At 48.7% G+C, this 15,635-nt stretch overlaps 1 protein-coding gene and 1 pseudogene across 1 annotated transcript; one reads left to right on the top strand and one right to left on the bottom strand.

The window, feature by feature from the left end:
* The first annotated feature begins 1,907 nt into the window (after positions 1-1,907).
* Positions 1,908-2,479, top strand: LOC106700683 (serine/arginine-rich splicing factor 3 pseudogene; annotated as a pseudogene).
* A 486-nt stretch (positions 2,480-2,965) lies between these two features.
* On the bottom strand, positions 2,966-9,427 carry LOC138991425 (liprin-alpha-1-like). The gene is made up of 5 exons (XM_070385582.1): positions 9,228-9,427; positions 7,167-7,313; positions 5,641-5,775; positions 4,365-4,448; positions 2,966-2,977 (listed from the first exon to the last, which is right to left on the bottom strand). The coding sequence occupies exons 1-5, from the start codon at positions 9,351-9,353 to the stop codon at positions 2,966-2,968; spliced, it is 504 nt and encodes a 167-aa protein (XP_070241683.1). The 5' UTR covers positions 9,354-9,427.
* Positions 9,428-15,635: the final 6,208 nt, after the last annotated feature.

The raw sequence follows: 15,635 nt of genomic DNA, 5'->3' as shown, positions 1-15,635 counted from the left end.
ATATGAGAATGCTTGCTTTTACTTGCTTCTATCTTTTCTATCACATTATATGAAAGATCCTTAGTGATTTGGCTGTGTCGGGCCTCAGTTACATCACACGGGATTCCTTTGACATAACTGCTGTGTGGCATGTGGGATCTTAGCTCCCCAACCAGGGATCGAACCTGAGTCCCTGACCTTGCAAGGCAGACTCTCAGCCACTGGACTGCCAGCAAGCCCCAGAAATAAACTTCTAAGAAAGAAATGAAGGGGTGACGGTGGACCTAGAAGAAAGTTCTAGCATGGCGGCTGGTAACACCAGGGCCATCAGTGGATCTGGCTCTCTGATGCTTTCTGTAAGGGTTGTGGGCACACATCTATGTCTGTTCCTTTACACACTGCCTGTGGATGCTGTCATGCTTATTGACTAGCATGAAACGCTGCTACTCAATTATTCGTAACCAGTAAAGACATTCACTCTGGGGCCCTCTATGGGAAGCTGAAGCCTCTTATCTGATTCGACAGAAGCTTATCCATGGTATCTGATAAGCGTTTATTGTGTTCTTCATTCATTTTTTCTCTCTGCCTTGCTTAAAACAGGAAAAACAAAAACTCATAAACTTTAAGAGCAAAGTACAGTCCTTTTAAAAGCACCAGGGAGCCGCGACATGAGCGGCCTGTGCCCTGGTTCCCGAGGTGGTCCCCTCCCACAGAAACCTCTGGTGGGCTCTTGAGCATCACCAGAGCAGACGGGCAGGTGCAGAGGGAGGCAGGGACTTCATTTCTCAAAGGTCACTTCCAACACTTCTGTTTGGCAGAGCACCTGGGGAACCTTACTGTCACCAGCCATTATCTGTCAGAGGGGCGCGGGGAGCAAGCAGATTTACACTCAGAAACAAGCAGACTTTAAAGAGGATCAGCATACACAGACGTTGGTAGAGGAATTTCCCAGTATATAAACTGAAGCTTGATTCTGGATTAAGGGGGTAAAATGAATTCAATTTATAAAGCAAAAGGTGAGAAAATTCATTTTGGGAAAAAAGTCAGTGGAGATAGACTTTCACATACTTTTCTTTACATGCAACATCACTTGAATTCTTTGTAATGATTGCTGTTGTTGAGTCGCTCTGTCATGTCTGACTCTTTGTGACCCCATTGACTGCAGCACACCAGGCTTCCCTGTCCTTCACTATCTACCAGAAGTTGCTCAAACTCATGTCCATTGAGTCAAGTGATGCCATCCAACCATCTCGTCCTCTGTTGCACCTTCTCCTCCTGCCTTCGATCTTTCCCAGCATCAGGGTCTTTTCCAATGTGTCAGTTCTTCGCATCAGGTGGCCAAAGTATTAACCCTTCAGCCTCGGTATCAGTCCTTCCAATGAATACTCAGGACCGATTTCCTTTAGGATTGATTGGTTTGATCTCCATGCAGTCCAGGGGACTCTCAAGAGTCTTCTCCAACACCTCAGTTCAAAAGCATCGATTCTTTGGTGCGCAGCCTTCTTTAGGGTCGAACTCTCACATCTATACATGACTACTGGAAAAACCACAGCTTTAACTAGGTGTTCCTTTGATGGCAAAGTAATGTCTCTGCTTTTTAATATGCTGTCTAGGTTGGTCATGGCTTTTCTTCCTATGATAATTCATATTCAGTTCAGTTCACTTGCTCAGACGTGTCTTACTGTGTGACCCCATGGACTGCAGCATGCCAGGCTTCCCTGTCCATCACCAACTCCCAGAACTTGCTCAAACTCATCTCCATTGAGTTAGTGATGCTGTCCAACCATCTCATCCTCTGTCATCCACTCTCTTCCTGCCTTCAATCTTTCCCAGCATCAAGGTCTTTTCCAATATGAAAATGCATATTAAAAAACTGGAAATAGGCCATTTCGTGGATGCCGGTTGTGCGAGAGCATCCAGGAACGCCAGGTGGGAGGTGGACCGGGAAGACCTAACCTAGGTTCTGTGAATTTGAACCTCCGCATTTCTAACCAAAGATCTCGAAATGCATCGTGATTCCTGTCCATTGGACTGTAAAGTTTATGTAGGTAATCTTGGAAACAATGGTAACAAGACTGAATTGGAACGAGCTTTTGGCTATTATGGACCACTCCGAAGTGTGTGGGTTGCTAGAAAACCTCTCGGCTTTGCTTTTGTTGAATTTGAAGATCCCCGAGACGCAGCTTATACTGTCCGAGAGCTAGATGGGAGAACACTCTGTGGATGCCGAGTAAGAGTGGAACTATTGAATGGTGAAAAGAGAAGTCATAATCGTGGCCCACCTCCTTCTTGGGGTCGTCACCCTTGAGGTGATTATCGGAGGAGGAGTCCTCCACCTCGACGCAGATCTCCAAGACGGAGAAGCTTCTCCCGCAGCCGGACCAGGTCCCTTTCTAGAGATAGGAGAAGAGAGAGATTACTGTCCCGGGAGAGAAATCACAAGCCGTCCTGATCTTTCTCTAGGTCTCGTAGCCGATCTAGGTCAAATGAAAGGAAATAGACCAGTTTGCAAGAGGAGTGGTGTACAGGAAATAACTTCATTTGACAGGAGTATGTACAGAAAATTCAAGTTTTGTTTGAGACTTCATAAGCTTGGTGCATTTTTAAAATGTTTTAGCTGTTCACATTTGTTTGTTGGAACAGTGACACAAAGGTGTAATTCTCTATGGTTTGAAATGGATCATATGAGGCATGTAATATCAAGAATTGTTACTTTACAATGTTCCCTTAAGCAAAATTTAATTTGCTTTGGATTTTAGTACTGCATAGGCTGATAATTAACCTCTTAACTCCTGCCCAGCTAAAGTCGATGCTTAACATTATGGAAATAAAAACTGACAAAAATTGGAAGATTTTTTTTTCAACATACCTGGGATATGGTATGCAGCTGTAGTTAAGCAGTTTTTAAAAGCTGCTGTGAATTCAAAAGCCAGCTGGAAAAATTAAAGCTGTACCCTTAAACTAGACTAGAGGTTTAAAAATCCCACTAGTCTTCACACTGGACAAAAGGTTGTCCAGTTGGTGTAGAATCTAAGAAGTTTCAAGGAAGTTAGTTTACCTTTGCTTTAGGTTGTAAGTTCCTTCTGTGATTGCTGTATATGAATACACAGCTCTTTGTAACGTTCTTTATTTGGAAATATGAGACTACTCAAGATAACAAATGTCCTGCCACTTTAAGGGTACATTGTAGAGCTGAACTGAGTTACTGTGCAAGATTCTTTTTCCATGCTGTCATTTGTAATATGTTTTGTGAGAATCCTTGGGATTAAAGTTTTGGTTACAAATTGTTGTTTAACCTGAAACCCTATTTTTCCTTGCAAAACTAAAATCTGAGCTTGGTACCAAGTCCAGGTGTAACATTCCTATTGGAAGCCATACTTATATTTTCTTGTAAAGTGCTTTTGAAAATAAACTATAAGCATAACTGTAAAAAAAAAAAAAAAACTGGAAATAATTACCTCAAGCAATTTTTAAATGTAATAACAAAGTTGGCAAGTCTGTGTTTTATAAAATGAGCATCAATTTCAAGGTTTAAAAAGCTGTTTTAGGACCTACTGTATAAAAGAAAATGGAGAGAAGACAAAAGAATGATCTATTTGAGATTGGCTCTGTGTGTATCCCAATCTCAACAGCCTCTGAGTAGCAGTTCTGAAAGTAAGGAAGTGCATCCCTGATTGGGAGAACTTGACCTCTCTGCCTCAGCAGGGAGGGAGCCTCACTGCAGGTCTCATGATGGGAGTCAGAACCACAGCCCCCTGGGAGCCCGCGTGTGAGGCTCTGCAGTCAGCCCCAAGAACACAGGTATGGTGGGGACAGTACTGACACTTGAGGCTGGACCTGGGATCCCCACTCCATTTCCTGAATGGTCTGTATCACCGTGTGGCCAACCCTTCTGGGAAACCTCTCTCAGGACTCTCTGATGCGAGCCCCCACCATCGCCCATTCCTGACGGGCCTTCTGTCACAACGGAACTACGGTTCTCCTCCTGCCTAGGAGCAGCCATCCCACACACACACACCATGTCTGGACCAGCAGTCGGGCATGTGGGACTCCAGCGACACGTCCGAGGCAAACACCTCCACACCTGGGCACCAATGAGCCTCGGGCTGGCATCCTCGGGTTTGTCTGAGGGGCACTGGTAAGGTCCAACTGTATCCTGAGCAGCTCCCCAGCCTGGCTGTTCAGAGCAACAAGCAGCCTCTTTGAACGTGGGGACCCCCTGCCCACCACCTACGGGCGACCACATCTGGCCCTGCTCCCGAGGTTGGGTGCCTGGATCAGCAGACAGGGCTACACACACACACTCGATGGCAAAGACGGGAGCAGCGGCCCCTGCCCAAGCCGCATCTCTGGCCCAGACGCGGCCTCCCCATCAGCACACGCACCCACAGCAGCTCCTTGTTCTTCTCCTCCAGTTGGGCCTGCATCTGGCGCAGCCTCTCTCTGATGTTAAGGTGTCTCTCTTCCACCTGTCGGCCAAGAACAGCGTCAGCTCCTCTCGCAACGACCCTGTCCTGACGCAAGCGGGCTATGCTCTGCGCAGACCACTGGCTCCGGGTTCGTGGGGGGCACGCCCGCACGCCTGCTCAAGCAGCCAGCGCGGCTTCGCGTGTGACACGTGGGTGACGGAGGGTGCTGGTGACCGGCTCGTGAGAGGAGACGTGCTCGTCCCCGCCCCGGGCCCCACACCCGCGGCCGCTGCACCCCCTCCTCAGACTGTCTGTGCTGAGCCAGCGCGGGCAGGGCAGTGGCAAGCACGGGACTCACAAGAACACACGTTCTACCTTCCTAAGCTGGGAGATAAGTTCCAACAGTTTAGCCTCCTTAGTGACAGAGCTTCCGGAAGACCAAAGTTCAGACTACAAGGACGACCCAGGACAGACAGCAGAGATGTCAGGGGAGAGAAGAAACCAACCCTTGAGAGGAAGATCACAGGCAGAAGGGTGCCCCCTGGCGGCTGTTAGTGACCCTGCTCTGGTTGGGTTTGCGAGCACCCGACACCACCGGCCTCCCGCGACTGGCCGGCCCCTCAGCCGCTCACTGAGCTCCGGGCAACGCTCCGGACAGCCGCGCCCGCACGGGCCCACCTCTCCATGCCCAGCCAGTACCCACCTACAGTGCGGGGCCACACCTTTCCCATCAGAGGGACGAGGTGGCTGGCTGGCTATGGGGACCATGCCCCCAGCAGCGCCACGTCTCCGGGACGCCTCTCAGCCGCGGGCTCCCGGGGACTGCAAGCTGGGAGTGGGGCCCCGGGTCTGCACCGTGCCCCGCTGTGACTTACTCAACAATGTATGAATAAAGACTTAAAACTCTGTTCATTACAGAGCTATTTTGGCCATCTCTTAAACGAGAATGGGATTTTTCTAGCTCTCTATCCTGCTAGGCTTTGAGTTGCTGACTGAACTCTGAGCAGCAGTGACTCGGAGCTGAAGTATCCTGGGGACACACAGAACACGGGACAAAACTGGAGGGAAATTAACGGAACGATGACACGGGAGCGGGGACTGTCTGACACTCAGGGCGCGCTCCCATCGCAGCCGGGCAGCACGCCCCCCGCGTCTGCGCTCCTTTGTGGACTGAGCAGCACGGGGAGGGGCACGGCGGGACAGCATGGAACAGACCCTCCCCCGCCCGCCCCCCAGGGACCCAGAGCAGCACCTTGGAGAGCGCGGCCACCAGCTGAGCCAGCTCAGCCTCCACTTCAGGCAGCGTCTCCGCCCTCAGCAGCGTCTGCTGCAGCTTCTGCTCCTCCAGCTCCAGGTGCTCCTGCAATGGTCGGTTTTCATCCTCCTCCTACAAAGGGACAGCAGAGCATCCAAACAGGCCAAGTGGTGTAGCCTCTGCTGTTTTTAGTAAGCTGAGACAAAACCTAAATGCACGTCTCTACTGGATTAGTTCTGTTTCGCGAGCTGCGTCACGGTAATTTTTCTCTCAGTGTTCCTGGGCTTGGTCTCAGTGGGCAGAACACCTCCTGCCAGAGTATTTGCTTTTCCTAAATGTCCCCAAAGAAGTCTTAAAAAAAAAAAGTTCTTATATATTAAAGAAGATCAGTTATCTGTAGAAGTGTATTCATTCTTATTGACAAGTTAAGGGAATAAGGGTTCAGTACTGACCCTTCTTAAAACATCACCAGAATCATCATTTGAAGGGAACCCTACCGACCGCAGATGGCCACGGGCTTGTAAGCCAAAACATGGCTTTCATCTCCTCTGAAACAAAGATCTGATCAGAGTGTGCCTGGTGAAATGCCAGTCAACTAATATTTGTAAATGCACGATTATTCTTTTAACAGATCTTCTTACTCTGAAAAACTTTCAATGTAGAACATTTAGACAGATTCTTTTTTGAAAAGGAAAAAAAATTAAATTATCTATACGCTCGGGTTCCTGAGAGGTTAGCATTTGTTTCTAAGCAGCTTTCTTATGTTTTCTCTGTATGTATTACTCTATGTACATACATAAACAATATGATATGCTTTAAAACCCTCAGAAAACAAAAGCATATGGTACGTGGTATTTTCTGATCTGCCTTTTACAGCCATTATTTTGTATATTGTAATGTTCTTAATTAGCATTCCACATCATAAATTTCAATGGCTTTCTAGTATTCTATTTTTGTGGTGGGGCCAATGATACACTTTGTCACACACCAGATTGACTCACTTTGTTTTGGAGAAGCCAGATTTGGTTTTCCTGGGTAAGTCCTGATTATCTGAGATGACATGGGAACAGGAGCGAGTAAAGCTCACCCAACCATAGGAAGTACCAACCCTAATCAGACTGGAGCTCTAACCCTGCCTTTTGACCCCAGTTCCCAACAGGCAGCCAGCTGCCATGAAGTTCCCTGCTGCTCTCTGCTCTTTCAGGAAAAATGCTAACAAGCCAACAGATTCAAGTAAAACAAAAGCGTCAGGAGTGGAATTCCACAACATGGTTAAACCAAATCCCAAATCATTCAAACCTGTAAGTTGCAGTCACCCTCAATTTTTAAACATTGGATTTCCTTTCAGTACAGTTGATTTATCATGATGTACATCCACACTTTTGAACACAGTATTTTCGGGTCATAAGAACTTTACACTGGGACTTGATTTCCAACATGGGAGTCACATGAAAAGGTCTTTACCTTCCTTCTTCAGTATTCACTACTATAAAAGTCAGACACAGGTCAGTAAAGGCCATTACCTGTCGATGCAGAGAATCCTTATTTGCGATTTCCTTTTCAGGTTTATCATCAAGGTCATGCACAGAGGAGGCTTCGCGCTGTGCGGCGAGGTAGCGTTTCTCAAGTGTCGTGATTCTCTTCTCCACATCCTCCTTCTGGGCCATGGCCTACACCGGGCATTACAGAGGAGAAAAGTAAGTCATTATCGTGGAATACTCCAGCACACTTAAGAGTAAAAATGCTGGACTAAATCCTAACTTTCAAATCAAACATAAAATTAGCATCCTCAAAATTAAACTCCTAGACATGGCAGTTTTCTTAGACGTGAGCAAAAACGCGCCTACCTCAAATGTCACATTTGCCACGATGGCACCCATCTGTCTTAATGTCTGTCTGGCCACTCGATTTACCAGGCTTCTTTTCTACATAATAAACCCAAACAGCAAACAAAAAGTACACTAAACTACCCTGTCATTGCAAGAATTCCAGGAGGGAAGGGATCTGGCATGAAATGAGGACCTCTGTCTCCTACACCATACAGGTGGGCTTGACCCAGAACACGGAGGGACCTTCAACAGATCCAATAGGGAGCTCTGAGGCTCATTTCCTCGGGTAAAAGTTGGAAAAAATCTCATGCAATTTCCTCAAAATTAAAGTAAGAATATCAGTGAGTGGAAACAGAAGTCAAAGTGTAACACAACTGGAAGCAGCCTGCTCAAGCCTAGTTCTTCTAAAGCAGAGTTACACCACATGTCTGAAATGCTCACACCAGGACCAGAACTTGCTGCTGGTGCAACTCCCGTCTGCCAGCTCAAAATCCATTTCAGGTCCCTCCGTAGTCACTAAGTAACCAGTGTTGTCCTAACATTAAAAGTGAAAGGTCTTAAAAACGCTTTTTCCAGAATTCTCTACATATTAAACTCTGCCACCTAATCTCCTCCTATTGCCAGAGTAATGTGAACAGGTTATACAAATATGTGCAAATACTTCTGTTTTGAGTTCTCACACAGAATTACTCACACCAAGCTACTAAACAAGTACACCTGCTGGAACACATGTTGGAGGGGTTCTCTCTGAGACAGTCTCACGGTAGAGGGGTGGGGCAGGGTGGGCACTGTCTGCCTGTGTACAAAGGAAAGCTGAGGCTCACAGGAGGAGGCCTGAGCTCCCAGCACTCTTCTGTTTTCACAATGACTGTTAGGTAGTTTCTCATAAATCATGACACCCGCAGACATGACCACCAGAAACATCATGATTCTACATGGTTACACAGCACGGGCCTGAGGATCTGAGGGTGAGCAAAGGCCACTCGTCTTGTCTGACCGCCGGTGTCACTGTCACACATCCCTTCAAGGAGCAGAACCTCAGAAAACTAGAGAAGATGGCCAGGCAAGCTGCCTCAGCAGAGCCCACACAGCATGCTCCCATCTCTCCGAGAGAACGGGCTCCACAGACGTCACCAGACTCGCCTGAGTGAATCAGAAGGAAATTTCAGCATCATCGGGAATACATTCAACAGGCAGGTAGGGGGATGAACTGGGAGACTGGGGTTGACACATACACTACTGATACTGTGCATAAAGTCAACAGTGAGTAAGGGCCTACTGTACAGCACAGGGAGCTCTACTCAGTGCTCTGTGGTGAAGTTAATGGGTAGGAAATCTAAAAAAGAAGGAGATATGTGTGTGTACATATATATATATATATGATTGATTCACTTTGCTGTACAGCAGAAATTGACACAGCAGTGTAAAGCAACTATACTCAAATCAATGAATGAACGGATGAATGAATTTTTAAAAAGGAACACACTAGGCCCCCTAGAACTTGTAGAAATGAGCAGTCCACACCCAGGGTGCAGCACAGCGCTAGGGCTGCCCTTATGTTGGTCCACTGCAATGGACCGTCTGGACCAGGCCTCTTCTACCCCGAGACCTTGACGCAGAGGCAGGGAGGCCACCAGTCGTGGTCTCGCCAGAGCTCTGCTCTTGCTCACGCAGCCATCCCAAGGCTGAGACCACCGGGAGAACAAGGGACCCACATTCCACCTCAGGACGACAGACACGTCCACCGTCACTCACTTCTCGGACGTCCCGCTGTAGTTTCACGTTTACTTCCTCGGACCTGAGGAGATCCTTCCTGGCCATGTCCAAGTCCTCCTCCAGCTCTGTCACCTGCGCAGAGAGGGCTGCCAGGAGCTCCTTCATCTGGCTCTGATCTCGCAACTGGTTGTTTATGATTTCCTGGAGCTGGATCACCCGAGCCAGAGAGCCGTCGCGGGTTCTCTAAGGGGGAAAGGAAGCCTTAGACAGCCTTGTTTTGGGAGGGAGGGAACACAGCACTTCCGGGCAATCGGTGAGGTCAAAACTGCCTTCTGTGCTCTGGAGCTCACACGACCCTCACAGTCACACAGAACTACATGGTGCTTTGGTGACAGGTCCCAACAGCCCCGCACAGACTGGATGGTAAGACGAGAACCAGACAGAGAGTGAGACCGAGGACTTGCCTTTCCATTGGCACTTGGCATGTTTTCTTGCTTGGGATTTACATCAAGCACCCCATCCATCAGTATCTTTTCCGGTTTTTCTTCTCTTTAAGAATCATCAGCTAAAACCAAAAGTTTGAATCAGAATAAAGAAATTAGTAAAGACAGCAAAACTCCATTTGGAAAAACTCAACTCAAAACTGAAAATACAGCATAAAAAGAAAATACATGGTGATGCTATCCATCCCAAAGAGAACCAGGTGATCAGAGTCAGAATTTGTCTTCTACTGGACAAAGGGGTACTTAAGAGATCCTGCAGCTCTGAGCCACAAGTCTAGTTTACTAGTCATTAAAATAACCCAAGTGGGAGGGTCCTCAATCAGAAAGATAAATAACATCTGACGTCCACTACAGCCTTCATACTTTTTTTAAATGAAAGGATACAAATGACAAACCCTTCACTGAAATTACACGATGACTGATCAAACTCCTCTCTTTGTGTGTGGCACCTAATTCTTCTTCTGACAAACTACACCTTTCAAGTGCTCCTCGTAATCACTCTCAACTGAAATAAAAGGGGCCGAGTCACTGTGTGTTGAAGTGTGTATATACTTTAGTGCACTTCTTAGTGTACACTCACCCCAATACACGGCTGCTGTAACAGAAGACATTTAATGCATCTCATTGACCTTAATGTCAAGAAGATCTGCTTATTAACAGCTTTAAATTCTAAGTTAGAGAGGAAAAAAAATGTTCCTAAACTAATTCTATTACCTAGTTTTTAGTTGCAAATTGATATACAGAATATAATAAATCTTGAGACATTTATGCCAACTAATACTTTTTACCTGGGGCTTCCCAGGTGGATCAGTGGTAAAGAATCCGCCTGCCAATGCAAGAGGGCAGGTTCGATCCTTGGGTCGGGAAGATCCCCTGGAGTAGAAGATGGCCACCCACTCCAGTATTCTTGCCTGGGAAGTCCCAGGGAGAGAGGAGCGTGGTGGGCTATAGTCCACAGGGTCGCAAAGACTTGGACATGACTGAGCATGTACACAGGCAACACTTTTTAACCATATAAAATTCTGACTTCTTACAGAAAAAATGTATTTACAAGAATTCAAGAAGCTCAAAAGTCAACTAGTTACATAAATACATGCATCATCCACCTAACAAGGCAGCAAGTGTACAAATCCAGGACGGCCGGGTGGCTGGTACCTTCTCGTCCAGGGCCTTGTGGTGCTCAAACAGTGATTTCAGTGCCTTGAGCACCTCCACCTCGCTCTTCATGCCAGCTGGGGACCGCGCCTGCTGCTTGCCCATCGTCATCCGGAGCGATGGCACATATTGGGAAATCAGGCATTCCAGGTGTTCCAGCAGCAGCTGCAGGGCAGGGCCAAAGGAGCACCTTCAACCTCATACTTGAATTCAGGGCCGATAACTCCTCTCAGCCTCACGCTAACACCAAAACCATGCTAAGGCAAGTTGGAATCCCGCCAGTTCAGTCTAAAGTTAGAGTGGACTTCCCCAGTGGCCTAGTAGTTAAGACTCCACACTTCTGCAGGGGTCCTGAGTTTTAATCCCTGTTCGGGGAACTAAGACCTCACACACACTGTAGCATGGACAAAAATGTAAGTTAAGAGAACTCCCCCCTCAAATGTACTAAAATTATATTAGCTCTCATCATAAATTTGAAGCAAAGTATGAGAACCCCGATCGGATCCACCCCGGTCTGCTCAGTGGGAAGATGTGAAAAATGACTTGAAAACCAGACAGAGTTTAAAGACAGCAACACGGAACCCAGTGGTGACCCCCGCGGGGCAACTGTCAACACGTGAGAATCCCCCTACTGACCCTGGTGTTGTTCCTTTCGGCTCTCATTTCGGCTATCTCTTTTTCTCTTGCTAGAAGCTGCTCTCGGCATGCACTGAGTTCTTCCGTAGGGGATGCCAACTCCTAGAAAACAGTTAAATGAGTAAGTAACTAAATGCAAACACAAATTAAAAAGAGAGCGAGACTGAAGACTGACCCTGTCAAGTCTCTCCAGGCTCCACACAGAGGGTCTCCCTGCCCCTCCGGAGAAGAGGGGTCCGCTGACCCCAAGACCACACAGACCACCACAACTCAGACCGGCCTTTAGCCTCCACCTTGACCTGGCAGGCATGCGGCAGGGGAGAACCCGGAATCCAAGCCTGCCTTCTCAAGACCCAGGGAAGTCTGAGAAACTTTCCTAAACATAAACCTAACAACAAAGTGGACAAAGAGGTTCTTAAACGACACACAGACCAGTGACCTAGAACCACTGGGGAGAGGGCAGAAGAAAGGGAAGATCTACAAGGCCACCAGGCTTTGGAGTGTTCCTCTGGGAAAAAGGCTGATGGCACCCCACAGCCATCTGTTAGCCTGACTCCACTGAAGTCACCCAGTCATTCAACAAACTGGTTAAAAGGTTAAATTCATGTTTTATGTATTTTATCACAATTTTCGTGCACGCGGTGCCATCCACGTGGTGAACTTGCTCAAACTGAACCACACGGCATCTTTCATTCTTCTATTTTTTTCCTCACATAAAAAAAAAAAGTCCTGGGCTGCATATCCCCTACTACACACTGAGTATTAAGCACCTAGAACACTGCCCAACACTTGTAAGAGGCATGTAGTAGACATGTGAAGCTATGAGGGTGTATGTTATACATGTAAGCAGTAGGTAGCCATCATTAAAATACTGGACACACTGTTCTGTGCTTTGTAAGATGGGAGATGATAAGGGGCTTAGCCTTTCTGCTTCAAGGACTGACTCTATAGCTCAATCCACATGCCCCAGAGACTCCTCCAGCCAGTGTATCCCTTCTTTGGAAGAAGGGAGACGTTAAGGGGCTTAGCCTTTCTGCTTCAAGGACTGACTCTATAGCTCAATCCACGTGCCCCAGTGACTCCTCCAGCCAGCGTTTCCCTTCTGGTGGGGCCCCCGGCCATCCTCCACGCAGCACCTGCACAACCACCTACAAGGTCAACCTGCTGGGGTCGATCCTGCCCAGAAGGGCAAAACGCCCTGGCTGGCAGGGACCCCCGGCAGGGCCCACAACCATGCTAACAAAATGAAACACAGCCCCAGTGCTTCACCGGGTAAGGGCCAATCCGACGGGCCCAGCCCCTGGCTGCTCTCACGTCAGTCCACTCCGCTTCCAGAACTTGGGCCGAGGCCGAGGTCTTCCTTGTCTTGGCCTTTGCCTTGGGGTTGCAGCACTGGAAAAGTGCCCATAGGCGGGCCCTTCTGCGACCCATCCTCGCGGATGGGGGCAGTCCCCCACTCGGGGGCAACTGCTGTTTCACGGTTAGATAGCTCAGCACCGGAGCTATCACCACCGATCTCACACTACGACCACCACTATTCACACTACGACCACTGCTCTCACACACACCGCTCTCAGACACCACTCTCACACACCACTCTCGCACACAACGCTCTCACACACCACTCTCACACACACCGCTTTCACACTATGACCATCAGCACTGCTGTCTCTAGAAGAAATGGCACGAAGGCTCTGCCTCCAGCATGTCTCCCAGGAGCCCGGAACCTGGAACCCACTCAGTCACAAGGGCTCCATGGTAACAGGGGGGCTGGGCTCAAGCCCACCATCAGGGGTGCAGAGAGGGGGGAGGGGCTGCCAAAAAGATGTCAGGTGAGTGTGGTGTGTGGGAGAAGGAAAGCCGTGCCCACAGCTCAGGCCCACCGTCAAACATAACCCTGCAAGGATACTGGTTCACAGTCGAACCAAATAGTATAAACTGCTTCAGAAAGCACCACCACTAGGAATGAGCACGTCTTCTAAGTGGGCTTCTGCCTCCTTCACCCCCCAAACAAGCCTCCAGTGAGGCTACTGAAAGGGCACCCCTGAACTCAAGGGTGTCCCCAGAACCCACTCAGGTGAGGAGGACTCAGCGCGCTAGCTGCCCCTCACTCTCACCCTGAGCTCGGTCCTCCCTGACTGACTCCCTCACTCGAGCTCAGCAAGGGCTTGACCAACCTCGCTCCAGGCACTTAAAATGAACCCACAGTGGGTACAGGAGTTTCGTCAATCTGCTGCGAACTCGCCCTTTTAACTTCGACCCTGGGATGCCAGACAACTCTGCCTCTGGGGGAGCTGCACGGTGGAGGTTCAGGGGTGTCCCTGCCTCGAGCCGCGACAGCCAGCGCCTCCCAGACCCCGCCAGGTGCTGCCCCTCCCTCCGCGCCCGAGTCTCCCACCTCCTCTCCTGGCCCCACTCCCAGCCTCGCAGCTCTCCACTCACCAGGGCACAGGCCACACTGCTCCTGGCTCAGCCGGGACCTCAGCTGTCACTTGAGGACCTCGGTCCCCAGGGTGCTTGGGGCCCTATATCCACCCCTCTCAGCAATTACGGACTCTGGGAGGGACAGAGTACAGTTTTGGGTCCCGCCCGCAGTTCACCCTGAACACATTCTCTTTTTGTTTCGCTTTATCTGCTGGAGTTCTCTGAGATGTCTTTTTAAAACCTCAACTGTTGCTTTCAAAAAGACTGTAAAATCACTGTGCTCAACTTTAAGAATAAAATCTTCATTTTCAACCTTAAAGTCAAACTGGAGGGAAGACTAAAAGCAGTCATTTTTTCAAACTGAAAAAGAAAACACACACGTGACCACGTCACAGAATACAGTTCACACAACCCCTGGCTCTTCAGCCTTCTCCTCGACTACCAGCAGCCCGTCATCGCAAGGCCTGCCCTGGGCCGTCAGGGGCAGGAGAGGAGGGCAGACCGGCTCCTCTGTCCCCAGGCCGCATGGGCCACTTGCTTCACCTTCTTCCCAAGTTCAAGTGGTGCTGACACAGCCCGGGGAAGCTGGGGATTCTGATCAGAAACACAACCGTGGGTACTAAGCGAGGACCTCTGGTTCTTGTTTTCCCCGGTATCAAAGATGATCAATATAATTACTGTGAATTTTACATGTGGCTTCAGATGAGAGAAGACACCGAGGGCTTCCCCACTTGCAGTTATAGACGCAGGCAGCTTGTGGGTCAGCCTACCAAGAGCTACAGAAGCTAAATACATTTTAAAAAGAGGTCCTTAGGCAGCCACAATCCAAGATTTCAAAAAAGCCCAGTGAGGGAGCTGGACACTGAGAGGGCCACTCCTTCCCTCGGGGCATCTGAACAAAGCTGACTCTGGGAAGAAAAGGCAGGGAAAAAGTCAAGTAGAGGGTACTGGCTAACACAGCTCTGGATGGTTCCTTGGGCTGGGAAGACAAAAATTCGAGCTCAGGCCTGACAAGTCAGTCCGGATGTTAGAGACTAAGCTCCCCAAGAAAAGGGAGGCACAGAAAACATACCCAACACTCTGCCCAAACCGGCTGAGCGCTGAGTATCAATCACCTCATGGTGCTCGGGAGACAGATGGTGGGCTTCAGGACTGGGCGAGAAGGGGGCGGGGGAGGCCACGGGAGGCACCCCAGGCTTCCAGATGGACACGCTGGAGGGCTCCTCCCCGCGGTCAGGGGGAAGGTGGGTGAAGGCTGCTGAGACTCAGCTTACAAGGACAACCCAGCCTCAAGTCACTCAGGCCCTGAGTGAACAGACAGCTCTGTCCCCACTAGAGGTCTGCCTCAGAGGAACCTCTGGAGAAGACAGCATCACCAGAAACTCTAGGGTTTTCCATAGATAATGTCCAACATGCAACCAAAAAAAGCAAAAAGGGTGTAACAACAAACAGGAAAGAGAAAAAGAACTGAAACAGATCCAGAGGTATCAGATGTATATCAGCACATCAGAGGTATGCTAGAGGTATCAGATGCAAACTTCACCAGTTCAAAAATATACTTGACAAAAGGAAAAACGTCTGAGAATCAAAACCGATTCTAGAACTTTCAAATAACAGTGACTGAATTTAAGAACTCAGTCTCTGGGCTTAACATCAAATTGGACGTAGCTGCAGAGAGGATCAGTGAACTGAAGGATAGATAGGTTAAAAAATATATATATAAGAAGGA

The sequence above is a fragment of the Bos mutus genome, chromosome 17, assembly GCF_027580195.1.
Source record: "Bos mutus isolate GX-2022 chromosome 17, NWIPB_WYAK_1.1, whole genome shotgun sequence".
In the NCBI taxonomy this organism is placed as follows: Eukaryota; Metazoa; Chordata; class Mammalia; order Artiodactyla; family Bovidae; genus Bos; species Bos mutus.
Note: the sequence above shows the minus strand (reverse complement) of the source record. Positions and strands in the feature narration are given on the sequence as shown.

Excerpts from the sequence above, each read along its gene's own strand:
- LOC138991425 (XM_070385582.1), bottom strand. The coding sequence starts at position 9,353 with ATGAAGGAGCTCCTGGCAGCCCTCTCTGCGCAGGTGACAGAGCTGGAG. Across the intron at positions 5,776-7,166 it reads AGGATTCTCTGCATCGACAG|GAGGAGGATGAAAACCGACC; the intron begins GTAATGGCCTTT and ends GTCCCTTTGTAG. Across the intron at positions 4,449-5,640 it reads TGGTGGCCGCGCTCTCCAAG|GTGGAAGAGAGACACCTTAA; the intron begins GTGCTGCTCTGG and ends CTTGGCCGACAG.